Source organism: Pseudopipra pipra, chromosome 24, assembly GCF_036250125.1.
Source record: "Pseudopipra pipra isolate bDixPip1 chromosome 24, bDixPip1.hap1, whole genome shotgun sequence".
NCBI classification, from domain to species: domain Eukaryota; kingdom Metazoa; phylum Chordata; class Aves; order Passeriformes; family Pipridae; genus Pseudopipra; species Pseudopipra pipra.
In genome coordinates this window covers 7114681-7142277 of record NC_087572.1, presented here as the reverse complement: position 1 = coordinate 7142277, position 27597 = coordinate 7114681, and the positions used below count along the sequence as shown (strand labels likewise).

Here is a 27597-nt window from a genome sequence, read left to right as displayed (position 1 = left end):
GTATAAATATGGATTTAGGATTTGGTTTTACAAATATGGAAAGCCTATATTTGTCATGTTAACTGCATTTAATAAATGGCCCTCAAAAATAAAAGGATTAACTTGAATCTGTCAATTCAGAAGAATAAATGTGTCAAGTTTTGAATGAGATGTTGGCTGGTCTAAAGCTATGGAAAACATGTTAAATGTGCTCTGAGAAAACCATTTGCCTCATCCATTAGGTAAAAATTATACACAAAAATTAATTTTGTGGCTATTTCAGAAATTTGGCTAAACACAAATAAAAGGGAGACTAAAATGGGTAGGTGAAGGAAATATCAGTACCTATGGAAGCATGAAAAACTTAGCTTACAGGCAAAGATAGCATTCTTGCAGCAATTGCCTGTTACTTCCTTTTCTTCCCTGTCACTATTTGGAGTTGATCTCTGCAGTTCTTGTAGCTGGATTTCATATCTACCTCCTGAACAAGAGTTTGGGTTGGTTCCATTCTGCTCCAGTCACTTCTCAGCACTGGAACTGTCAGTGTGTGCTGCTGACCTTCTGCCTGCTCACCTTACTGCTGGGCAGACATCTGGAACACATCATCTACACCTTGCAGACATTCTACAGCCTCTAGTTGCTTCCTGGCTTCCTGAGAATGGTTGAAATCACACCTGAATCTTCCTGTGCAGCTTTTGCCTTCCCGGGTACATCAATCCTCCTATAGTGTCTACACAGCCATGTGATCAGCCAATACAAACCAGCTTCATGACAAGGTAGGTCTGCTTGGACCAGCCACTATTCCTTCCAAGGAATGACCAGTTTTAAGGAGAGAGGCAAGAAAATTACCTGTTATCTTTAGCAAACCAAGAGCAGAACATCTCTGGCAGTACTCTCCTCAAAGGCATCTGTGGGGCTGCTGGGCATTGATCAGCAGTGTCCTGCCCAAAGGTTGGAGATCCAGTTTCCCATTCCCACCTCACCAGCGTTTTCTACTTGTTTAAGTAGAAACTTGGGAGAGGACATGGTGAGGAAAATTCTCAGACCTCAGAAGGTGACAGGAAGACTAAAATTTGAATGCTTTGTGGATGTGAAGCTTGGTAGGTCTTGGCAATGTGTGCTGGCAGCCCAGAAACCCCCCGTGTTCTGGGCTGATCCCCAGCAGCCCGGGCAGCAGAGCAAGGGAGGGAATTCTGCCCCTCTGCTCTGCTCAGGTGAGACCTCACCTGCAGTGCTGCCTCCAGCTCTTGGGTCGCCAATATAAGACACGGACCTGCTGGAACGAGTCTGGAGGAGAGCACAGAGATGGCTGGAGCCCCTCTGCTCTGGAGCCAGGCTGGGAGAGCTGGGAGTGTTCAACCTGGAGAAAAGGCAGCTCTGGAGAGACCTTAGAGCCCCTTCCAGTCCCTAAAGGGGCTCCAGGAGAGCTGAAGAGGGACTTGGGATGAGGGCCTGGAGTGACAGGACAAGGGGAAATGGCTTTAAGCTGAAGGAAGGTAGATTTAGATCAGATATTAAGAAGAAATTCTTTAGTGGGGCTCAACTGGCACAGGTTTCCCAGTGAAGGTGTGGCTGCCCCATCCCTTGAAGTGTTCAAGGCCAGACTGGATGGGGCTTGGAGGAACCTGGTCTAGTGGAAGGTGTTCCTGCCCATGCTTTAAGATGAGCTTCCCTGCCGACCCAAACCAGTCTATAATTCTATGATGAAACAGGCACAAACGTCTCCCTTTCAACTGTCTTGACGTGTTTCAAGGGCCTCCATGTGTTCACACAGGACTGCTGTGGCCGCAGGGCTCCTTGCTGCTCTCAGCCGCCAGGAGGTCCTGCTGCTGTGTGCAGGCAGGGGAGCGGTGGGGGAGCTGCGTGTGCGGGGCGGGGTGTGCAGGAGCGCTGAGGGCCCGCTGAGGGCCCGCTGAGGGCCCGCAGAGGGGGGGTGACGCTGCGCGGGCCGCAGGCGGCGCTGTGCGCGCGAGGCCCGGATGTGACGTGTAGGGCGGGCGTTGCCAGGCGGTCCTTTGTGCGGCGCGCGGCGCAGCCCTTTGTGCGGTCGGGACGATGCTTGCGGCGGGCGGCAAGAAGGGCGCGGAGGCGGCGGCGGGCGGCGAGGCCGGGCCGGAGGCGCCGGTGCCCCCGCCCGCCGCCGCGGGGGCTCTGGGCTCCTCTTCCGATAGCGGCGGGGCTGCGGAGCGCACGCCCCGCAAGAAGGAGCCTCCGCGGGCCTCGCCCCCGGGCGGTGTGTCCGAGCCGTCGGCCGCCGGGGCCGCCCCTGCGCCCGGCGGCGAAACCACCGGCATCGCCGAGACCCCCGAGGGCCGCAGGACCAGCCGCCGCAAGCGGGCTAAAGTAGGTCTGGGGTGCTCCGGCTACGGGCCCTGCTGGTGCAGAGCCGCGACCGGAGGCGGGGCTCGGCCCTGCTCGGGGTAGCGCTGCCCCTGGGACCGGGTCCGGCGCGGCTGAGCACGGGCCCGGGCGCTGCCGGCGGGGGCGGGCCTGTGCCCGAGAGGGTTCGGGGGCGTGAGTTCGAAGGATAAACACACGGGCGCGCAAGAAGGCAGTGTGGGTCAAGATCCCGTGGTGTCCCAGCTCTTCGTGGACTATGGCGTGACACGGTGCATGTCACAAAGGAGAGCATTCTGCAGCAGCCCAGGAACTTTTTGGGGTTCCCGATCGGATACCGAGCAGTAAAAATACTTCAAGTCCCTGACAGTGCATCGGAATGCTCATGAGCTTCATTTCATCAGTGCATTCTTGTCGCTGGAGTATAGAGGTGCAGATTCTCTTGAGGCTCATGTTCATGGGCCTGTGCTGATTTTGCAAGGTTGTGAAGGTGATGGCCACGCTCAGTCCACTGTTCCTCACCTTCCCTCTATTGGCTTTGGTGAGCTGAGTCAATGCTGTGTTAAGGGTGAGACTTAGCACTGAAATCTAAAGGCCATAAAGAGTCTCCAGTAATTTGGGTCTGTAACATGTAATTCTCATCTATTGTTCTGAACGTATGAGAACGTTATCTTCTTTTTGTGAAACTTTTTCTTCGAAACCTTGTCTCAGAAGATATTGAACATCTTGGCTGTGCCCACAGCTGGGGTGTTTGGCTGGGAAGCTGAAATTACTTTTCGGAACTGTTTTGTCCTGTGGCTGTGGCATTGAATGTCTAGCTTTTCAGAGCCATTGTGTGATGTGATAGCTGGTCATTTGCATACAGGAGCTGCTGGGTAGGTCAGTCTGGTGCATCTTTTAAACTGAAAGAAGGTAGATGTAGATTGGACATAAGGAAGATATTTTTTACTGTGGGGGTGGTGTTGGGCAGAGAAGCTGTGGCTGCCCTATCCCTGGAAGTGTTCAAGGCCAGGTTGGACGGGGCCTGAAGCAACCTGGTCTAGTGAAAGGTGTCCTTGCACATGGCAGGGGGGTTGGAATGAGATGTTTTGAAGGTCCCTTCCATCCCAAACCATTCTGTGATTCTGTGATCTTCAGAAGCAGCATTCCTGCTTTATAGTGGTCTGTTAACAAGTAGGAATTATTGCTCTGTGTGGGTTATGTGTTGATGATGTTTCTCTGCACTGACAGTACTTATCTGCAAAGGGTTGTTCATCTCTTATGACACCCTCTGTCCCCATGAGCACTTCAGCCCAGCACGAGATTGCCTTACTGTGAATGTTTGTGGGGTGAATTTAGTTGGGGGGGTACCCAGGTTAAAAATAAACCTAGGGAAAAGCTTAGGTTTTTTATTGGACTCGATTGTTCTTGGAAAGCTCTGTGAACTCAGGGGGAATAGGAGAGTTCTGAGGGCACACGTGGCTTCAAATACGGTGGTAATGTACGGTCGTGCTGGAGGGTCACTGTAACTTGCTTCAGAGTGGGAGTTCGCAGAATGTCCTGGTGGTGCAACATTCGCTCAACAGTGGGAAAAACTAAATATGCTGGAGATTGTGGAATGCAAATATTTAAAAGAGAGCAGATCGTGGTGTGTGTTAGTGTTTTACTGAATCCAGGATTTCCTATACAGAGGCTTCCCAGTGAAACACAGTTGTGTTTTGAATTGGTGCCTGTTACTGCCGTTTCTTAATGATTGAACTTGAGCTATGAAAGATTTTTTGTTCTTTTAATGAGAAATGCAGAGTTGCTTTTGTTATTTCATGGTGAAAGCTGACCTGTCAGATGTTGGAGGGTCACTAGCTGCTTTCTTTTTATTTTTCCCATGGCTGCATGTCGAGAAGCGCTTTTTTCCTTTCCAGTAGATAGGGCTATTCAATAGCATTGTACAAAGCTTTCTTACTTTGGAATTCGTTTTATTAAACAGTAAGAGATGCATCCCTTCCAGGCTATTCTTGAGGTTTCCGTATTCCTTTAGGTTGGAGCAGCGTCTTTTTGGCTGGTAATATTATTTATTTTTACTGGAAAACAGTACAAAACATACATGGCAATAAAGATGGGTGGGAGCAGGGCATCGTTCTGGTGTTAAGCCACTAGTGTGACTGTCCTGGAAAGGAGGCAGCTGTGAGCCTCTGTACCAGGACAAGATTCCCAGGAGACTGTACGGGACACAGATGGGATTTCCTCAGGAAGTCTTATGTATGGTTCTGATCACCCATGGAACGTAGGGACACAGAGGCAACTTCTTATCCCCAGGTTTGACAGGGACATGAAGGAAGGAAAGAAAACTAGATGGGGTTAAATGATGATACAACAAATACACGTAAAGTGGGCTTCATATGAGTAGAAAGCTCCCACTATTGGGTGCTGGAGACACTTTTTTTAGGTGGAGGTGAAAACATGGGGAACTTGTTAAGCTTTGTTGCATTTTATAACATGGTATCTGTAATAAGACTGCATAAGGTAACACAAGCCTTCTCTTTGAGCTGTAAGCAATTTTGTTATTTGCAATGTTCATTTTTGTAGTCCAGCTTACAGACATCTTCAGTGCGTTTATTCTCTGTTGTGCTTTTTACAGGTGGAGTATAGAGAAATGGATGAGAGTCTTGCAAACCTGTCAGAAGATGAGTATTACTCTGAAGAAGAGAGAAATGCTAAAGCTGAGAAAGAGAAAAAACTACCCCCACCACCTCCACCAGCTCCTGCAGAAGAAGAGAATGAAAGTGAGCCGGAGGAGCCATCTGGTGAGTAAAGAAAGACCTCTTTTGACACTACTTACCTAGTTTATTAACAGAAATGTAGCAGGGCCAGGTGTGGCATCATGAATTCCATGTGTGGGTTTGATCTGGTTTCAAATTATTCTACAGTGTTTTATTTACTTGCCCCATTCTCCTGAGGGGAAAAACTCAGAAGAGCAGCCTGAAAAAGTTGAGAATATGCATGAATCTAATTCCAAATGAAGCCAGACTTCTCGTGCTAGATTCTCATGATCCTTACTGACTTGTCTTTGGAAACTTATTGACCAGAGTAGCCTCTTTGGCTCTCTGCTGCCACACCTGTTCATGTAGCAACATTCACTTACTCCTCTGAGAGAGAAAAGGTTGAGTTTATGGGGGGAGATTCTGTGCAGAAGAACGAATTTAATATACTGTGATTCCTGTAGCTTTAAACTGTGGCTCTAATCTTAAGTTCTGGTTGAATACTGTTCGCTTAAACTTCAGTGTTTTCCTCATTATCTTTGACAGAGCTTCATTTTACAATGAAAAGTTTCTTAGACAGGAGGCAGCTTTCAAAATCTGTGGTAGTAGTAGTACCCTATCCTTTACCTCTGTTGTGTTTACAGTTCCCATCATTAGCGAGGTCTAGTGGTGGGGCATCACTCAGGTGTCTACAAGATGGTGCTTTTACAAAGTTCAGAGTCCAAGATTTTATGAGATAAAATGTGTACTAGTTGTTTTGGATAAGAGCTGAAGTCTAGTAGTAGTTGAATCTTTGCTGATTCATCACCTGTGTGAATTACTGCTAGTCTTCAGTTGCACTCCCTTAATTTTCTTTTTATCTGGCAGGTTTGAGAATGTAGGCAACAGGACTGATGTCAGCTTGGGGATACCTACCTTTAGTTGCAGAAAAATTATTAAAAGCCACAGTTGTGTTTTATCTCTTAGGATTTTCCCTTGTAACCTTTCCTTGTTGCAGCTGTTGGCTCCTGCCTTGATACAAGAATACTGTAGCTGATATGCTTGACTAAAATATTTGCAATGATAAAAAACCTCCTCCCTCAGTTGTAGCTGATGTATCAAAAATGGAATTTTAATAGATGTAATTAAGCAAGTATCTTAAGTTTACTATTTAGTTTTGCTTAGACCTTGTGTTTAATCATTGAGACCTAATATTAATACATTTTTTATTTCTCTCAGATTCCATTTTATGCTTCTAAGAATGATTATTGAAATCAGTTTGAGGCATAATCGGTGAAGTACAGTGAATCAGGTTTTATCCCATGAAGGAAGAAATGTGGAAGATAAGCAGTGATGAATCATGCCATTCTATACACACAACAACCTGTTAAGCAGCTATTCTGCAAGCACTATATTTAGCCATCTAAATACAATCAATATTCAAACAGGCTCTATGCAGCAGCCTAGAAATGAGTTGACTTCAGGTCATCATATAATTTCTCTATTCCTAGAAATTCTGTGATACACATGAAGCAGTAAAGTAGGAAAAGGACAAATTTTCAGTTGTCATTCCATAGCTAGTCTTGCTGTAGTTTTAAAGGCTTCTGAGACTATATACATTTGTGGATCTCTCTGTCTGTATTAATGCAGGTGTCAAGAGCATCAGGTGTTATGCTGGCTGTTAAAGTGCATTGAAACTTGTAATTCAGGCACCTGTTAGAAGGAGGAGGCATGGAGTCTGCTATTATATAAAAGCAGTGTTTATAATTGAGGTTTTCTCCTCTGTCGCTTTGGAGCAAAAATTGACATATGCAATAAGAAATACTAAATTGGACAGTAATACTAGAGTAGGATTGCATATTGAAAATTTAGCAAAATTTTAATTAGCCTGTGTATTACTGTTAATTTATTCTCATTGCAGACTTTAAAAATTTCCTTTCTGTGTTTAAAGCCTATAAAAACACAGGAAATGCAGTAGAGATGTTACAGGTTATGCCCTTTAGAGTTGAAAAGCCTGACTGTGCAACTTAAAAATGTCTTGGTGCCAGTGTCTGGCATTTCGTTAGCCTGTTCCCACAGACAGCTTACAGTGAAGTAGGTTACTGTCACAGTTCAGGTGAGAGTGAAATGCTGGTCTTATTTGGGGTAGGTCCTGTTGATGTATTCAACTGTCAGGAATTCCAGGTGTTTTGGCTATATACATTATTACAGTCTGGATTTGCAAGATTTACTGCCTGCTATTGCAGAGCAGTTTTAAAAGGTGTGACAGTATTTCATAGTTAAGATAATTTCCTTAGATTATCTCTTCTCTTTTTACTCAAGGAATGTTTTCTAATAGCAAAAAGCTTCCAAATTCCCTTTCAGTGCTGAAAGACATTTGTGTTCTTGTTTGCCAGTATCCCTTCTCAAATTAAGGAGCTTACTTCTTTTGTTTTTCTCCTCTAAGGATCTTTTTGGTTTTCCTCACCAAATTGGATTTTTATTTTTATAACTATTGAAGATTTTCTTTACCAGCTCATGGCCGTTTAGTGTGCTCAGTATTCTTACTTTGTGGTAATCCTAGCTGCTGTTTTCCAAGGAACTGAGTATGATCGAGATTAACATCAAGTGAATAGTCAAGCGTAGTGGTGCTCTGTCTGTCATCTGACTTTGTCTGTTTTTCTAAATAAATTCAGTACTCTGTGATACTCATGTGCAGCTATTTTTTTATTTTGAGACAGGGGATGATTAGATGAAGTGGACTCCTTTGTGGATCTACTTCCTGATTGCTCTTCAGTTCATGGTCTGTTATTCTGTTGCCTTGAGACTTTCAGCAGATTCTGCTCTTGCACATGTTCTGCTGAGCTACAATAGTGGGATGTTATCGTAGATCAGCAGTTTGCTTGCTGCTTTGTTCCTTTGCAACTAGAACCTGACTTTCTTCCAGGGAAGGAGAGCCAATCTTCACTAGCAGGCCTTGTTTCCACACTTCTGTGCTCAGACTGGGTAGGATTTAGAATTGTGTCCAAGCAAGCAGTAATACTCATGAGAAGAGGAAAATACAGATTTCTTTCTGTAAGTAAGCCGAGAGCAATTTTTTCCCCTCTACTCCTTGTCAGTGCTAATTCATGGATAATGAATTCTGCAAACTGATGTCAGCATCTTTTCACTTTCTTAATTTATGGAAGGCATGAGTGAAACTTTGATTGCAAATTAATGACCTGTGATTGAGTGTAAATATTAATGTTTGAGCAATGTTAGTCTCTGCTAGAATGGAAGCAGGTCTTGAAATGTTCCCGGCAAAATAAAATACTTACAGTGTTGGTCAAGTAAGGAATTTTATCTTGCTGTTGCAGGTATGTTAGTTCATAGAATCCTGACTTTGGGTCTTGTAAGGCCTTTCAAAATACAATTATTTATCACAGTCTCTCAAGTGAGTTTTTGAACTTTCCTGCTGGCCAACTGATTATCTACAAGTACTGACTATTGCTCCTCTGCTGTAGCTGAGTGAAAATGCCTGTCTTGTTTCAATTCTTATTTTGTTTTATAGATGTGTAATGTTACGACATTCTAGATGTTAATCCAGGTTATCACAGTATGCAAACATTTGGTTCACTTTTTGCGTCTTACTGTAGGGGTTAAATTTGTAGTTCAGATGAAATTCTTCTAAGTGTATCCCCTAAGAGCCTCAAATTACATTCTGGCAAAATTGTCCACCTGGTCCTAGACTCTTTAAAAGCGCATTCAGCCACAGGTTAGACCTTGCTCTCATCTGTTTGGAAATAACACCTTGAACAGTTGTGCTCTAGGAAGTGGCTGTTGTACTCCAGTGACTGTTGCAGCAGTGTGTTTCAGCGGGGGTTGCTTTGGGATTGCTGACTGTTGAAGCATGTGGTTTGAAAAAGCCTTGGTACAGCAGCAGCCAGCTGAACAGCACTCAGCCATCGCTGGAGTGTGCCATGGCTTCCTGCTCTCTGCAGGTGACAAGACTCCAGGCAAACATCTGACTGTGGAGGAATAGTGCTCATGAGCTCAACCCAGAGCTAGTGTCTCCTGAGAAGTGAGCAGTGTGTGAGGTGACCTGTAGTGGCTTTGTTCCTGCAGGCACTGCAGCTGCACTTATCTCTGTTCTCAGCATGCTCTGTTCCTGCTTGTGTTGCAGTCCTGTAAAGGCTGCTGCTCAGGACTTTCGTGCAGGCTAAGGTAATTCTGAGACTTCTTCAGATCTTTCAGATGAGTGCTTAGCCTTTCCCCATGTTTCTGTCACTGGGTATGTTGAAAGACTGATGTCTTTCAGTGCTGGGTGTTGATCACATCACTGATCGATGGTCTGATGTGTACTTGGCTTCAAAGGCAGTCTTAGTGTGTTAGAACATTGATGGTGTATCAAGGGCACTGAAGCCAAAATAAGTGGTCTGAGCCTTTAAAGAAATGTTCTGGCATCAAGCTTCAAGGAAGGGTTTATGACAAAAAGATTAAGAATAGGCTCTCCTGAATGTAAGAGGCTTTTCAGAATGGCTCAGACTATACCCTTGCATATGAGGAGACTCGGGAGCACCAAAGGCAAGCTTTTCAAATTCTTAGGGTTTGAGATCCATAGAATCTGATGGTATCCATCCATCTTGACAGTAAGAAATGTGATCTGAGTATTTAAATCCTAGGCATTAATGAAGTTGATTATAAATATTTAGCCACCAGGAATGCTACATATTGTATACTTCTTTATTTCCCATAAAATCTGATGTAAAGCTTTCCAGTAACACGGATAACACTTTAGAAGATCACAGTTTGGTGCCCTGAATCTAGGTTCCAGGGTTGGTGAAATTTAATACCTACAACGCCAACTTGCCAGGCCTTTATGTCCAGTATGGTTTAACTTATGGAGTAAGGTCCCTGAGTTCTCCTCTTTCCTTCCACAGGGCAAGCAGGAGGACTTCAAGACGACAGTTCTGGAGGGTATGGAGACGGCCAAGCATCAGGTGAGGGTGGCGTTTGATGCTTGCCACTGAGTAGCAAGAGCCGCCAAGTTAGGGATTGATGCTTGCAAGTGCGCATGGGTGTGGTTGTCCCGAATTTAGCAAGAGATGTAGGAGTTGTGTACCCACCTGTTCAAAAAGCGTGGAGTATTTTCAAATTTCAGTTGAGGACTATAACAACTGTGGAAAAGGGCACTAGCTAACCTGTGTTGAAATGCCTCAGGCCGATCTCTCATCCCTCCACTCCTCTCCATGTTCAGAGGAGTCCAAACGTGCAAAAAGCTGTTTCTTACCTAGCCAGTTGTACCACCTGGACTGACAGAGAGAACCCTGGGCTTTAGAATAGTAGACCTTTTTTCTAATTTGCTGAAGAAACAGCATGGAGTACCTTTTTGCTCCTTTATTTTTGTCTTGAAAGGGTTTGTGTTTGAGCTGTGTGCCAGTGGTTAGACCAGGAGATTATCTACTGGGCAGATTCATAGTCTGCGGCTCACTGGACTTGTTTGTGAATTGCATTTGCCATTTGGCCTCAGTACTGCTGCTGGCAGTACACACTTACTGCTTCAGTCACGGGATTGGTGTCTTTACTCTTAAGTACTTGGAGTGCTACTGAAAATCTTCTCTGCTTTTGCTCTCACTTCAGGATTAGGGTTTTAAGCAAAGGAGTCAAAGGCTCTAGAACCTGTTCTGTACCTCCAAGTTGCTCTTTTTGAAGAAAACAGAACTTCAGGATTCTCATCTAAAAGTGCATCCTTTGCTGTTCTAAGTAAGGGAGCCAAATACTGTTATGAATCTTACCACTTAAACAGAACTGCTGGCTCATGGGCTTAAGGATGCACTGCCTATTTCATTTTTAGGCAGGCATTGGCTAATTGGAAATTCTACATATTTTGCATGTAGGCTTGAGAGTATGCTTTAACAATTGTCCAATTCATTGGCCAGAAAACTTTCCTTCAGAGTGTTTTCCATCTGCAGATGTTTCAGTGAGTCTTTAAATGAGTAGCATCCCTCAGGATTTCTTCTGTGAGGAAGAAGATAATCAAAACTTCAGCGCATGAGTTCCTGATGCTGAATGTCAGGAAGTGGCAAGTGTGTGTGCGAATGTGTGTGAAGAGGAGCTAGGCAGAGCCATTCCTTCAGTTGTTAGAGTTGCCTGCCCCAAGAAGAGAAGCATGTGTAGCTCTGAACTGGTACTTCCTGTAATGTGTCACTTTCATGGAATACAAGCAATAAAGGTGTGGAATGGGTGGGATTTAAGTAGCTTGAAATCCAAATCCATTTAGCTTTCAGCTGTGTAGTTGCAGAAGCAAGTTCAAGGACATTTAGTTCTTATAAGATCTTCCAGTGCTTGGCCGAATAAAAACGATATATTTGCTATTAATAGCTATGCTTTTGCTAAATTCTTGTATCAAATGCTGTTGCAGGTTAGGTTTTTTGTTTTTTTTTCTTAAATACCAGTGATCATCTGGACCTATTCTGACATTTTTGTTTTAAAGTTCATGTATTCCCATGAAAGACATATGGCCTTAAAAAAAACCAACAAAACAACCTAACCCACTTTAAAGTTCTTTACAAAAATATTGGCAGTGCCATATTCTCTGGCTGCTCAGTTTGAAGAAATAAATCCCAAAGCTTTTCAAGAAAATACCGAGTTGCCTTAAATCCACATGTCTGAGTTCCCCGGTTATTCATGATTGCATGGCTTTTTAGCACGTACCCAGAGAAGGACACTTCTTTTAGCACAAGTCTATAAGATGGAGTCAAATTCAGCATTTCAGGTCTTTAACTGGCCATTCTCTGAAATTGTGCTGCTGAGCTTTTTGCTAGCACTTGAGGATCTAGAACCTTAGTTAAGATTTGTTAACATTAATGAAGTATCAGAGAATTGGTAACTTTGGTTTGATTTCCATGCTCAGTTTTACAGAATTTATAGTTGAGCATGTGCATTCTTATGCAGATGTTGACACAGTTGGGCCAGTGTTAGATGGAAGGACAGCAAAAGGGCTGTGGGGGGTGGTGTTACTGGAGAAAGTGAAGTTCTAGCAGAGCTGTAGGTTTCTATTCCATAGGTGAATATCAGCACAAGAAGCATTGTGGGTGTGGCAATTTCTCCTATGGTTACTTTTATTTTACTTGTAGTGCTCTGTAGCTTCTGTTACTAATTTCCTCTTGTAAAATTCCTGGATTACAGACAGTTTTCTTTACCTTGAGTCATCACACAGTTAGATCTTTTGATCTTTGCTTGTGGATGAATTTTTTTAGTTTCACAACCATTTCCTTCCTTAGTTTTTTTTCATTACCTTTGAAATGTAAAAGTGCTTGGAGTGTGTGGTGGCACCAGAATTGGAGAAAGATAATTCCTCTTCCTGATACAGTGACATGTACTGCTGCAGGGGAACTTCAAACTCTCAGAGAGTTGTCTTGATTAGTGTAATACACTGCAAGCTTGTATTTTCTTTGATATTTATAATAGTCTTTTGAACAATTCCAGTTTCAGCAAATGATCTTAATCTTACTGCATTACTTGTGGGATTTTTTTCCCGTGGGATGTATTGGCTTCTGTCTTTCCAGACTGAATGCACTCTCCTCTGTCTCACTCCTGATCGTAAGTCACTTCCTAGGACACGGGAGATTGATATTGTTCTTGCTATATTTCACATCTCAGTACTTCATTTTGCTCACTGTGCCTGCGGGGTGTGCTTTCTGCACTCTGCTTATGCTGTAGCACTTGATGCACCTGTGTCTTAGTTTGTTACTTTATAGTACAACATCACAGAGACTGAGGAAAGCAGGGTACAGAATTATAGTTACTTCACTGCCAGTGTGTGAATTGACAGAAGTGCAGGTGCCTGTATGAATGAAGGCTTTCCCTGGAGAAAACCTCTCCTGTGTGGGTTCAGCATCACTCTTTTACATGTGGAGCATTTAAAAGGAAACGTAAGAAATCTGTAGTTGTAGTGTACACAGCACTTAGGGAGGCACAGGAAATGTGTGTGATTGTATGTCATTGCACTGCATGATGTGAATATGCAAAAGGAGAGGTTAAGGTGGGTTCCTCTAGCTGGAGGAGGTCAGTGGAAATTAAACCTTGAGAAGCAGGTGAGAGGGGACAGTAGACATTGTGCTTGTTTCTTAAAGATATTTTGGCTTTGAATAGGTTCCAAAATGTTGTCCCAATTCTGGTAGAAACTGGAAACCACACAAATTAAGGACAACATCTAAAGTAGTTACATTTTATTGATATTATTATGTGTTATGTATAACATATTGATATATGCCCCTGCCCCACTTATTTTTCAGGCTTTGGTTTTGGGGTTTTTTTTGTTTGTTTGTTTTTTGATTCCCCTCCGTAGTATAGCTTTTTCATTAACTCTAGATGATACCTGTAATTCAAAGTACTGTTGACTTGGAAACCTGTATGTCTTGCACAAGTAAATAAAAGGACTAATTGAAAGCATGATGTGAAATTGGCCACCATATCACCTCATGGCTGGATGCACTGGCTAGGAAGGGTGGTGTTCCTTTTAGGGTGCCTGTAGACAACTTGTCTTTTTATTGTAGGTGTGGAGGGTGCAGCTTTCCAGAGTAGACTTCCACATGACCGTATGACATCTCAAGAAGCCGCCTGCTTCCCTGATATAATCAGTGGGCCACAGCAGACTCAGAAGGTGTTTCTGTACATCAGGAACCGCACCGTAAGTTTGTTGTAAAAGTATTGATGAAAAAAGGGTAGGACATTGCAAAGAGTTTTGGCAGTTACCATGTCTAACAGTTGGTAGATTGTTTTTTGTTCTGAGACAGTGGGGTTTAATTTCTGGCATTCTGTCATGCTCTATGTTGCTAAGGAAGTTGCTATCCAGTTCTTGATCAAAGCAGTGCTGTAAGGCAGCATAAAGAACCTATAGTGTATTTACAATATCCAGAACAGTCATAGCAAACTACATGATTCAGCTAATGCAGCTTTTAAAAAGGAAACAGAAAGCTGGTGCAAATGTTCTATTACTTGATTTCAGCTTAAAGTAGAAGCCTCTCTAGATTACTTAAAAATAATAATGAAACACATTATTGCTTAAGGCAAACCTCTAAGCTTTTATTTTTTACTTTGCTTAGCATTCAGTTGCTGTATTCCTGAGACATCAAGCCAATCATGTGGCTTATTCTCAGACCAGAACAGTTACTTTGCCAGTTTTGATTTCATAAAAGAAATTGTAATGTTGAAGAAATGAAACTCTACTTCTGTATGTTTGTAGCATTTCTGCCCAATTCAAAACTTCCATGCAACTTAAGAATGAAGGGGCAGTATTCAAATAATTATTCAGGAGTTCACTCACTTGAGTCCAGCCAAACATGCCTGAAGTTTAGCCCTTAATAAAACTTCAATATTAGTATTCTGTTTTGCAGATTGCGACAACACTTTCAGGGTCCTCAGCATACCAACAGGGATCAGGACTTTCTCCTGTATTTTGAAAAGTGTGTTTTAGAAAACTTAAGTCATGATAGAAAAAATTAACAGTATGACAGCAAGAAATATTTTGAAAATTGCTGTATTGCCATAGTTAAGGGAGAAAACACCTTATGTACCACTCAGTTTTTTTCACAGACTTAAGATGATCAAGGAGCATCACGGTGTACTGACCCTGGTAGCACCCAGTGCTTAGTAACTTAAACAAGTTATTTAAAATTTATGTGTGGTGGACATCTTCATGCTTTTCCTGTGAAATTTCCCTCTATCCCGGGTTGTAACTGTTGGGAAGTTATGAGATGTGTAAAAACAGACCAGAACATGCCAAAAAGTTTGAAAAACTGTTCTCTCAAAATGAATAATGAGTTACAAATGTGTTAGAAGCAGAAAAGCCTTCCACTGAAACTAAGAAATTACTGGAGAGGAGTATTTGCAGGGCAAACCAGCATGTCGACCTTATTCACTGTGGAGGAACTTGGAGAAGTTCCTGAGCAGGAATCCCATTTGAGGAAGGCTTGTGAGAGGATCTCCTCCAGTGAAGATAGCAGAGGTTATGGAACAGCTGATATGAACCTGGTGCTCAGCAGTGCTCTGGCAGTGCTGGGAACTGCAGTGTGCAATCTCGTACTTTGAGCTGGAATCAAGAATTGAATGAATGATCTGATAAGTAAAAAATATAGTTTTGAACACTTACAGTAGCTTTTACAAAGGGAAGTCAGTCATTTGATCTTTTATGTGAATCCCTCCCACCCCAAAACATTAAAAAAAACACAACCAACCAACTAATGAAAAAACTCAACCCAATCCAATAAAAGCTCTTGCTAAATTACTGTGACATAAAACAGATGATGAAAATCCACAAAGCAGAATGTAGTATAAAAGATCTGTCATGGCAGTGCAGGGCAGTTGTGGTTTGAAGCCTTTAAAATTTTCTAAGGCCTGTGCTGTTGTGTGCTCATAGAAGGTCTAAAAATCAGAATTTGTAGAAAAAATGGAAGTAATTGTATATATGCATACAGAGAGATTTATATATAAAAATATAATTATGGGCTTTGCACTCTTCCCTCTGAGAATGGAACCTTAGCGTTGTGGTACATAGTACTGTGAAATTGTTAGTTCCGCGCTCAGAAATTGTTAGAAAAAAGGGTGTTAAAAATCACTGGGAAAATGAGTACAAGGAAGTACTGAGCTAAAGATGGAATTTGCCTCAAATGGCCTCCCAGATTATATGGAAATTATTTCTTAATCCTTCCTATTCATTATACTTGTACGATTTGTTTAATATCTGTGAGGAGCTGTAAAGTTAAGTAGTGCAACTGTAGAGAAATACCCCAAAAAATTACTAATTCTGGAAGGTAAAATGATGTGGAGATGCTATGTATGACCTAGATCTAGGCATGGAACAGTAAAATTTTGTGACACTCTGTGCAACAAAGTGGGCGTTCTGTTGGGAAAACAGTTTTTTTCCTAGCATGAAGTGACATTAACATTTCACAGACAGTTCTTCCTGCTCTATTTTTGAACTGTAACTGTCTTCTAAGTATGCTTTTTATGTGTGCGTGGCCAGTATATATGTGTAGTTTGTGTATATGTGGTAGTGTCTTACCTTGGTGAAGATGGATTGAATGATTAAATGTCTGAGATAAATAAACCTTATAACATGACAAATATTGCTGTAGCTTTTACAAAAACAGGAAATTTGATGCTGAAAAGACAGTGCTGGCTGATGTTGTCAGCTACACACATCTTCATGCTACCTTCGTGTATTCCCACTTACTTGAAATGGTGTGAGAGTTTCAAGTGGTCTGTATTGCACCTTAAGGAACACTTGAAGACAAAGTTCAGTGCAGCTTGGGTAGTCCTACCAAAGTTTAACCCATTAGAGGATTTCATCTCCTGACAGTATTTGGTAGCAAACACCTCGAAAACACCTCTTTTGTATTGCTTAATATGACATGTCATATTTTTTGTTTAAATACAGTTGCAGCTCTGGTTGGATAACCCAAAGATTCAGCTGACTTTTGAAGCAACTATCCAACAATTAGAAGCACCTTATAACAGTAAGTCAAAGCTTTCACTACCAAAACCATCCTGTGTGTACTGCTGTTCTCTTTCACTTTTATTTGGGGAAAAGCTGCTACAGATGGGTCCTTTGTTAGTGGAGCTCCATGAGCGTTTGTGTAGAGACTGTGTTACTGCATTATATTCATGATTTAGGTTTGTTAGAATTCATTTGTCTGGTAAAGAAATATCACTACCAGGATTCATAAAAGCTGCTAAAAAGATGGGTTGTTACAGAAGTTTCCTGCAGGGTTAATTCACGTGCATCTTTTAAAGTTTGCTTCAGCTTCATGTTGGTTTTCAGCTGTGAGACTTTATTAATCATATGGGTTTGGGAGGCATTAAAAAGTTGCCTAAGACTTGAGCAGACTGGATGTGATGAAAGAAGGCAGTCAAAGAGTGAGGAGTTACTGCTTGCAAACGGAGACTATTCTACCCATCTCAAGATCTCAATAAACTGAAAAAAGGTGGAGAGGAGTCATTAAAAAAATTAAGAAGAAAATAGTACTGAAATGAACACAGATACAACTGTCAAGGATTGCAAAATAGTGAATTATTGTGCTTTTAAGAATAAAAATGAGAATTCAGTGCTCCAGTAAGGGGTTGGCATGATATTGGTAAATCACATCACAGTTCTGTGTCAAGATCTTGGGATTTTGCAGTCAGTTTCAGAAAAGGTGTTCTTCCCCACTAGATTAAAAGAAGCACTTAATGTCCTGTACAGCTTTTCAGGCAGGACTCAAAACTGCAATACAGCATGGAAAACAGCTTGTGTTTTCCAGAACAACTAGTCTCAGGAAGATGGATTGCTCAGTAGGGCAGCAGGGCTACAGAAGGTGATGTGTTCAGTAGGGCTTGACTAAGTTACTGCTGTGAGTATGTCCTTAGTCCATACATGCTGCTGAACATAAAGAATAATTTTAAAACCGTACACATTCTTTTAGGTGACACAGTGCTCGTTCACAGAGTTCACAGCTACCTGGAGCGGCATGGGCTGATCAACTTTGGGATCTACAAAAGAGTGAAGCCTCTTCCAAGTAAGAAACTTGAACATTCTTCTGATTGAAGTTTTGTTTTGTTGTTCTGTGATTTCTCAGGACAAATTTTTGACTGCCTTTTTTTTTTTTCCAGAATTGCAGTGCTAAGAAAATAAAAAAGTCTGGAAAGCCAGCTGGTTATAGATGTTAATGTGTTTTATTTTGATGTGGAGAAGCCACGTACTTATATAAATTACTTTGAGAGGAGAAATGTTGGCAAATCTTCTTTAGAAAATTTGGTGACTGTTGCTGTTTAATGAGTTATCTTTGCTCCTCAGTTAAATAACTAAAGTCAGAAACACAATATTGTACTTAGATCTGTTACCTGTTTATGTGGTGCTTGAATTTTGCAACTTCTCTGCCCTTTCTAGGCTTTATTCTTCTGGGGCAGAAAGAAATAAAACTATGATACTTGTCCCATAATTAATAAGAATCAGTAAGTAATTAATAAGAATCAGTTTCTTCTTCAGACAGTTCTCCTTCAGTAGTATTTTTCCTCCTGTTTTCTTCCTTGTCCCAGATGTACTACTGGTGCATTTTTCTTGTATGTGTCTCATTAAAAAAAATGAAGTATAATGTACAGAATTACTTCAGTTTTCTTTTTGCTATAGTTTGTTCTGTCAGAGCTACTGATGAGAAGGAAGCTGCTTTTTGTTCTTCGTATCTCTTAAATGTAATTTTAACATAACTGCTTGCAATCTAGTACTGTATATACAGAGCATTATTATAGCTGATTTTTCCCTTTCTTTAGCCAAGAAGACTGGAAAGGTGATCATTATTGGTTCTGGAGTCTCTGGGTTGGCAGCAGCTCGCCAGTTGCAGAGTTTTGGAATGGATGTCACAGTTCTGGAAGCCAGAGTATGAATTTCTGTGCTATTTTACTTCTATATAGCAACTTAACCAGTAACCACATGTAGTACTAGCACAGGGCTGTGTCCCAGAAGCGTGCCCAGGGTGGATAAGTGTGTGTGCTGTTCCAGGCAGCATCCATCTGGGATGGATTGCTGATTCTGAACCTGTCTCACAGTGAAACAAGTGGATCTGTTCTTACTGGGAGCTCTCTGATGCTTTCTCAGGGATGGGCTGGTGTAGTAGGGAAGGGTTTGAGACATACTGAAGCTTGAAAACCACGACACCGTTAAAAGCTTAACAAAACCCAATATTTATTACCAAGAGGTGGCCAACAAAACGAACAAACCCAAAAGGGAGGAAGGAGGAGAGAAATAAGCCCCCAGCACGACCTCCCCAGTTACCCAGCTGTTGCCCATAAAGTTATCTTACTGACCTAGCATGCCTATAATTACCCAGAGCAGAAGCTGCATCCCTGGAGAGTCAGTAAGTTCACAAACTGGCAGGCGTCCCCGCCAAAGGCAACGTTGTCCTTGGTGTGAAGTTAGCTCCCCTCCAAGAAAGCACTATCTACTTTTATACAATTAACTGAGTGACCACAACCTCCCAGGTGTGGCCAGCACCGCCCAGCCTGAGGCCCTCAGTCCCACCTCCCGGTTATGTCAGTGCATCTCTTCTGCGCATGCGTGAGAATTTCGGAAATCCCCTCACGCACGCGTAGTATGCTTTGGGGGTCTTTCTTAATTGAGTTGGGGGTCGAGCCTTCCTCCCCTCCTCATCACTTTCTCCTTCAAGCGACCTTGGAGGACAAGTAGCCAATCACAGAACACCAACTAAAACAGTTTATACAGAAGTTCTCCCTCCAAGGACGAATTCACTGTTTTATCAGTGAACTTGGCAGGGAGAGTATAAACTACTGCAGGTGGCTGGGGCCAAACAGACCAAAAGTATCAGCATAAATTCACCCTGGTACAGACTGGGTACTCAGGTGCTAGTGTTGTGTGCTTACACCAGGAGCAGCTTAGAACCTTCTTCCTTTCGTGGTTAGAAATTGGTTGTTCACCAGAAAGCAGAATGCAAGTCTGTATTTTGAAAACTTGCTTGTTAAATAGAATCATTGCTTGGAATTGTTTTACAACATCAAGCAGAATATTTTTCTTGTGACTTTTAAGTCTACATTAATTCTTTCCTTGCTTATTACTGTGTGCTTAACAGAGACTTCAAAATTATATAGGGCTGCAGTTTGTGGTATGTGAACTAACTGCTTGTTCTTTCAGGAATAAGGTATTCTTCATATCCAGCCCGAAGTGGAATATCTTTTTTCCTTTTTAAGTGAAGTTTTTCCATATAATCTAATCAAATTGAGAATAGCTTGATACACAGTTAAAATAAATCCATTGACCAATTGGACTTATATCTTATGTTTTACTTCCTGGCTTCGTTTGGTCGTACATTGACTTCTGACACTTTTCTAGCACAGATTAAAATAATCTGCTCAAATTTTTATAAGATTTATGTTTCAGGCTCTTAATATTGCTACTGCTCTTCTGGCTGGGGAGCAGAGCCGCTGACTGTGCTTCCCAGGTGCCACACCACTGCAGAAAGTGGAGTGCAACAGTCTAATGGTTTAGGAGTCTCTTGCTCACCTGAATGTATTATGTGTGTGTGTGGGGGGGGGTGTCTTATTGTTTGCTTGCTTGAGTTTTGGGGTTGGTTGGGGTTTTTTTGAAGCTGGAATTAAGAGATTCATGCTGTAACCTGGCTTTTGTTCTATGCATCTTGGTTATACTTAGTACGAAAATCTGGCACAAAGCTATTTTAAAATAACGTGTGATATTTTTCAGCCATTTTCCTCTAGACTGCTCTTCTTGAGTAGTCTGTATCTTTAATTTTTAATGCAGTTTGGTGTTTTCATGCATTATGATTTCCATGATCTGAGTGATAGTTTCATTGTTTCTACTCATTTTCTGTTGCTTTCAGACTTAGTTTACATGCTTCTGAACTGCTAACTTAATTACTAAAAATCAAACTTAACATTTTTATATTAACTGGAAGCTGTCTGGGATCTTTGCCCATTTGTAACCAGTATTTTTCTCTGATACCATCCTGCTAGCTGGATGAGAATAGGGGAAGGTGATTTTTTTTCTTATGGAGTTTAAAGTGGTCGAGAAATAAGTATCATCTTTAGCAGGATGTGAAAGGATCAAAATTTTTTTTCGTACTTCCAAAGTGGGATGCTAATTCATGATTTTCTTTTTAATTGATAGCACAGCTAAATCATTTCCTATATAGCTATTGAATTCTGTGGTAGGAAGTAGGAGAAGGAGGAAATTTATATGTAATTTAATTTGTTCATGGACAGTGCAGGATTGGTTTTGGAATCAGAGTAGATCCTACTGTAGATACAGTTAAATCTGCCCAAATCAGATTAAGCATCTTTTTTTCTATTTTTATTTCCTTTTTTCCCTCTTCTCTTTTTTAAATGCAACTTAAACATTTTACTCCTTAACTTACACGAATGAATTGTATTCAAGTGTTCATTTTCAGAGGTTTTTGAAAAAGTGTATGTTCTGTACGTTTGATTAAGAGAACACTTGCCCAACGTTCTATAGAAGCTTCAGTGATTATATTTCAGTGAGATGTCTTGCTGAATGTAACTGGAGGTTTACTATACTGTGCTTTTAAAAGGACCGAGTGGGAGGAAGAGTTGCTACCTTTCGCAAAGGAAACTACGTTGCTGATCTAGGAGCAATGGTGGTAACAGGACTTGGTGAGTTTTTCATAATCAAAAGGAGCGGGAAGGAAAATGAGGATGTTACAATTCTGAAACTTAATTGCTATTTTCTTTCATGGCCAAAATAATTGGGTATTTTTAACTATTATAAAATACATGTTCTAGTTCAGCCTCTTTGGTGGTTAGCATTTTTCATAAATAGCAAGACTATGTGATGGGAGTGACCCCAAAGAGATGGCACGTGTTTTTTCATTTAAATGAAAAAACAAGGAAGGAGGGGAAGTGCAGATTAGAGCCATTTTAAGGAGAAAGCCCTTCTTCAGAATTTAAACCCCAAAAGTACTTTCTCTAAGTGATTTAAAAAATAATTGTGAAAGTAATGGCAAAGCTGTATTTGTTCCTATTTATTACTATTTTATGATATGGCATCAGTTATTGATATGGTTACTCTTCTTAGAAGATGGGGAGGTGTTTAGTGTGGAATATCTTTCAGTAATGCAGTGAAACGATAAAATAATATAAAATCTGTACTAAACCTGAGTTTTACTGACTGTGTAAAGTTGGTGTCTGTCTTATGGTTAGTCTTATTAAATTGCATACAGAAGCTGGTTCCAGACAAAAAATTTAAGTGGCACAGTCCCAGAAAAAGAAATTTCAGGTTGCCTAGTGAAAGACTACTATTTTTATGTTTAATTCATGTAATCATAGAATGTGAAGGGGTTGGAATGGACCTTAAAGATATCTAGTTCCAACTCCCCTTGCCATGGTCAGGGACACCTCCCACTAGACCAGGTTGCTCAAGGCCTCATCCAACCTGGCTTTGAACATTGCCACGTTTGGGACGTCCACAACCTCCTTGGGCAACCTGTTCCAGTATGTCACTACCCTCACAGTAAAGAACTTCTTCCTAATATCCAGCCTAAATTTCCCCTCAGTCAGTTTGTACCAATTACTCCTTGTCCTGTCGCTACAGTTCCTGAGGCACAGTCCCTCTCCCTGTATGACCCTTCAGATACTGGAAGGTTGCTATGAGGTCTCCACTCAACCTTCTCTTCTCCAGGCCGAACAGCTCCAACTTTCTCAGCCTGTCTTTGTAGGGGAGGTGCTCCAGTCTTCTTACCAAATTCGTGGCCTCCTCTGGACTTGCTCCAACAGTTGCATGTCCTTCTTATGCTGGGGACACCAGAACTGTACACTGTGCTCTAGCAGAGGGGGAGAATCCCCTCCTTTGACCACATTCCTTTTGATGTAGCCCAGAACATGTTTGGCTTTCTGGGCTGTGAGCGCACACTGCCGGCTCATGTTGAGTTTTTCATCCACCATTACCCACAAGTCTTTCTCCACAAGGCTGCTCTCAGTCACTTCTCCACTCAACTTGTGGGTGTGTCTGGGATTGCCCTGACCCAGGTGTAGGACCTTGCACTTGCACTTTGCTTTGCTAAATTTCATGAGGTTTGCATCAGCCCACCTCTCCAGCCTGTCCAGGTCCCTCTGGATTGCATCCCTTCTCTCCAGTGCATCCATTGCCAGCTTCCTCAGGACCCACGGATGAATCATCAGGTCCCATGGACTTGTGCACCTTCAGGGTTCCTTAGATGGTCTCAAACCTCAACCATGAATGGTCACCCATTTGTGATTGGTGTTTCCTTTCCAAAAGAATCTGCCCTTTGTCTTGAATGAGGCAGCATATGCTATGAAGAAAGATTCCTGTGAGGATGGAGATGGTTTGAAAGGCATCTTTCATGTTTCTGAATGTGGAAGAGAAGAGAGAAGGTTACTGAAGGGGTTGAGCTTGTGGTTTGGAAAGGTGAAAGACTTAAGTAATAGGATCTTTTCTGGTTTTGATAGTAAACTGTGGAAGAACTGTAATTTTTAGTAGGTTGTTGAACTAGAAACAGGAACTTATTTAGACCTACTTCAACTCTGTTCTGCTTGTTCGGTCACTTCTCTAAAGACAGGAGGTATTAGGGTGGCAGAGCTTCCCCCTCTATTTTGAACAAACACTCTTGGTTCGATTGAGTTGCAAAATAAGAGACCATTGGGAATCTAGACCTGAAAAACTTTTCTCAAATTTAATTTTGTGGAGGAAGCCTATGTTGCTTTTGTTCTATACCATTTCCCATTTGTGTCTATTCTCTTTCTTTCTTCTGCTGCACTCAGTTTGATATTTAGGGATTTAAGATGCTTAAAGTTGTTGCTTTCTGTCTTTCTCGTTGTTCAGTTGTGGGATCTCCTCAGTTGTTTTCTAATTTGTTTAGTTAACACAGCTTCCAGGTACAGTTGGTGTTTGGGGTTCATCTTCTACAGAGTGTATTCACTAGTGTCACTTGTTGGAGTTCCACTAAGTTTTTAGAGACTGGATTCCTTCGGTTCCATGTCACCACACTTGGGCAACAGCTCCTGAAGTTCCTGTGCATTTGTGAGAGCTTTCCTTGACTTTTCAAACACCGTGCTTGCAGATGTGTTTGTAGCTATAAACTCTCAATCATACTAAGGTTGCTGCCACTCTAGGACTCTGCTTGTATAATCACCCTTTTTTACATCCCGTCCTTCAAGTGCTGGTCAGCAGGTTTTTTTCCATGTCCTCATTGCAGGAATTGCTGTGAAGAGCAGACCTTTGACAGTGTTACACTAGGTCACTGGAGCTGATGTTTTAATCTCTGAAATAGCTTTAACTGTTGAGTTTTTGTTTAATTGCAGACAAATTTTGCAGGAATTTCTGTTAACTATATAAAATCTTTTCCAGGAGGAAATCCCATGGCTGTGGTCAGCAAACAAGTGAATATGGAATTGGCAAAGATCAAACAAAAATGTCCACTTTATGAAGCAAATGGACAAGCTGTAAGTCTGATACTGTTTTCACAAACCTTTTAAAAAGAAGTATATCTCAAGTGTATTTGTTACCAGGCTATTGGTCTTGCAGGAGATGGCTTCCAAGGAGAGGGAAGAACAAAAGCATGTCTCCCTTTTTAGGCATTGTAGTAATATGCTAGCATATCTGCACATACTCTTCTAAAACCTGTTCTTTGCACATGAGTTTTTACCTTTATATTTCAGAGGTTTTGTGTAAGCCAAGTTCCTGTTTGTTTTTCCCAAATCCATTACTATTTTTCCTTAGACAGTTGTCTGTCTCACTCTTTAAAGCAATTATCTGCTGTGCTGGCACTCTAGCTTCTGTTATTGTTGCTGCTACTCCTTTCCCCTGAAATAAGCTCGTTCTTGCTGTTGTAGTTTGCTGCTTTTTAAAGACTCGACTGGCCAATGCCAGCTGGTTGAATGCATGCAGCAATAATAATCTAGAGCTGTGATTCACAAACTTAATTAGCTTTATTCTTCCTGCTTAATGTCAAGGAATGCTGTTAGAGATAGAAATGATAGATCTTAAGTGTAGTGCTGAATCTCACACATGTGTTTACCAGAAGTGTCTTGATGGATCTTCAATCATGGTACAAAGATTAACCTCTGAAAGAAGACAGGTGAGGATGCTGGGCATCCTGCTAGAGGCCTGGAAAAGTGATCCTTGGCTCAAACTTTTTTCTAACCTGGGACCTGCAGCTCCTCTTACTGCACATGAGTCAATAGGATGTTGTAATAAACTCAGGGAAAGCTAGCAAAGGCATTGTAAATAGTTCTACAGTAGACAGTCTGCTCCTGTGTTGTGAAGCCAGTCCTGTGCTGGTCTCTGCACTGCTGTGTTCCCTCTCTCCCAGCTGGTTTCAGTTTCTGCCCAAGGAATGCCTCAGTGGAGCAGATGAATCTATCCCTGTGCTACTGGGACTCCTATGTTAAAACCACCCACCCACTTAGACACAGGTCAGCTGCTTTGAACTTCAGCCCATGCTTTGATTGGCTTGGTACACACTGTGATGTCTGCAGCCTGACCCTGCAGCTTTCTTTGGTGTAGCCCAATGCTTTCTGTTCCCTAGTATGCAGCAACTGGATCACTTCTATCCAGCTAAGCCCCTCAGGCATAGGCAGCCTCTGTGGACCAGAAATTTCTCTTACTCATCAGCCAGGCACTTACTCCAGTGGGAGCGGAGTGTTCTGAAAAAGAATATTCTTCTTGATTACTCTCATGTTTCCTGTACTGCATTCAAGTGTTGTTGATCTCAGGAGACCCAGTCAGGATGGAAACTGGCAGTGTGGCTGCATGATGCCAAGCCCTGGTGTAGGGAGGAATCCCTCAGCAAAGACAAGGGTCTTACTGCTGCTTTGGCTGACCTGGTGGGACAGGTAACATCACCTCCCATGTTCAAAGGTAGTTGCTTCTCTTCAGGTGTGTGCATGTATTAGTGTGTGCTGGTTTAAAGGTAAACCGGCAGGAGAAATGAACCCAACTCAAAAAAGATTATAAGTCAGAATCACAATTTAATAAAAATAATACAATAAATACAATTATACGGACAAAGAATTGGTTTTAACCCACAAAACCCAGATGTATAACCCAGCACCCTGGGGCACGAACAGAATGGTGTTTGTTAGCCCCTGTGCTGAGCCCCATGTGGTCCCCCTGAGTCCAAAGGAAAAGGAAAGAAAGGCCTGTTGGTGAGAGTGGTGATCGCAGTCCGGTCGAGGTTCTGGTCCTCCTCTGGATCCAACGAGTGGTACCAGAAGTCCCAAGACCCCAAGATTATATACCCTCAGGTTCGAGTGGGAATGCCCAGGGCGGGGAGTTCCACAATGGGTGACTGTGAGTCGTGAGATATTTTTGGAATCCTTGGTGGCCCATTAGCAGACATGACCCCTTGGGCTGGGTGTGGAGGTGCTGGTGACTCCCCAGAGGGGAGTCATCACACCTGAGTTATTGGTGTGATGACAGGAACATCCTCCTATCTCACAGGCTTCTTAACACCCAGCTTATAGCCTGAGGGGTCAGAGCACACCCAGGTGTGCTCTGGGCAGCTGCTGCAAATGATCTATTGTTAACAGTTCCTGGGAAATGACATAGAGGGTGTAGAATACACAGGTTGGGTTACACCCACACAACTTTGTTTACAACTTGGGTTGCTCATTTTGTCTTTATTAGTATACTCCATGATGCTACTGCCCTGTGGAAACTCTGTGGAGGGCCTCTGTTCAACCTTAAGGCAGTGCTTAGCAGTAGCAAGTCCTGTTTTCCACAGTCTTCTACTGGGGACGTACACCAAGTCATGGCCCACAGAAAGAGGCTTTTACTTAAGACAGAAGGTGTAGTATCATCCTGTCCATCCCCAGGGTCTTCTCTTCAGAAGTAGAATCACTTATCTATGGACTGACTGTAAGAAAGTATCCTAGAAAACAAGTCATTTAGATCAAGCCTTTTCATTTTCAGCTCTTTCTTTTTTATCATTAAAAAACTCGAAAGGTCACAGTAGTGTGGACCCACTGAGTTAAAGTAGATCCTGGTGTTCAGGTGTGGTACTAGAATGCCAAGGTTAACTCAGCAGTGGATGTATCACAGGAATGTGACAAAAAAGTTTGCATTTAGGAACTGCCATTTGAGGCTTTCCCTATGCCTCTGCTACGCTCGGTAGCCTTGTTGAAGCTTTCTGGTATGCATAGGAAAATAGTCTCATAATTATGAAATACACGTTCTACCTAGAATCAAACCCAAATGTTTTTGGACAATAGTAGGTACAAGTTATATTTCTTACATAAATATGGAGTTACATAATTGTTATCAAATATTGACTGGCAGGCACTAGTAGAGAGGATGGCATGGAGGAATCTTAAGTACAGATCTGGCTGAAGAAGTTTCAGCTTTAATACTGAGGGGGAGCAGTATTGACCTGGGTGATCAATATGATACAGGCCATTGGGGAAGATACTCAGTTTTTCACAAATGAGCAGAAATGTAAGCATGCATCTACATCTTGAAATTGTAGATGCAACAAGATTGAAGATAAGTATAGGGGTAGTTTGAAATACCATCATATATAGTTAAAAATATAATCTGTGCTCCAGTAATCATATAATCTGTGTCTTCCATAGTGCTGTTGCATATAATATTCCAGCTTTTGAGTTTACAGTATGACAAAACTTTTATCAAGTTTTAAAAGCACATGATCTTGAGAAATGGATAGTGGACATAGAATAGAATATAATAGTGTAAAAAATGAGATCATTCATTTCTGAGACCTAATAACTTTAATGATAGGAGAATTAAGAAACTAGGAGAACCTTACATGGATTGCAGAGTAGGTGAGTCACTAATCTTTGACTGCCATGGGGTGGGGGAGGTATCTTCATTCTTAAAATCCTCTCAAAAATGGAGATGCATCAGAAATAGGGAAACTCATTTCATGATGCCTTAAGTCTCCAGGGATATGCCACCTGCAGATCAGTACAGGGTTTCTAAGACACTTCACCACAAAAATAGTGGGGGAATCAACATCTTAGTACAGGCGGGTGGAAAAGTTAGCTTGTGGTGCTTATGGGATGTAGGCAGAGATGAAGTATGACAATAGTGAACCTTGGTGTTTCAGTCTGG

The 27597-nt window shown here is 41.9% G+C and overlaps 1 protein-coding gene across 3 annotated transcripts in view; it reads left to right on the top strand.

Moving 5' to 3' along the window:
- Positions 1–2018: 2018 nt before the first annotated feature.
- The window catches only part of KDM1A (lysine demethylase 1A), a 40785-nt gene continuing 15206 nt past the window's right edge, over positions 2019–27597 (top strand). Inside the window, exons 1-9 of one of the 3 annotated variants that reach the window (XM_064635392.1) lie at positions 2019–2322; positions 4931–5096; positions 9929–9988; positions 13547–13680; positions 16429–16507; positions 17453–17545; positions 18297–18403; positions 21083–21164; positions 23875–23969. In XM_064635392.1, the coding sequence (XP_064491462.1) occupies positions 2035–2322; positions 4931–5096; positions 9929–9988; positions 13547–13680; positions 16429–16507; positions 17453–17545; positions 18297–18403; positions 21083–21164; positions 23875–23969 (1104 nt within the window). In that variant the 5' untranslated portion in view covers positions 2019–2034. Of the gene's footprint in view, positions 2323–2794; positions 2858–4930; positions 5097–9928; positions 9989–13546; positions 13681–16428; positions 16508–17452; positions 17546–18296; positions 18404–21082; positions 21165–23874; positions 23970–27597 lie in introns of those variants that run through there. The other 2 variants (XM_064635394.1, XM_064635393.1) reach the window with 2 other exon arrangements.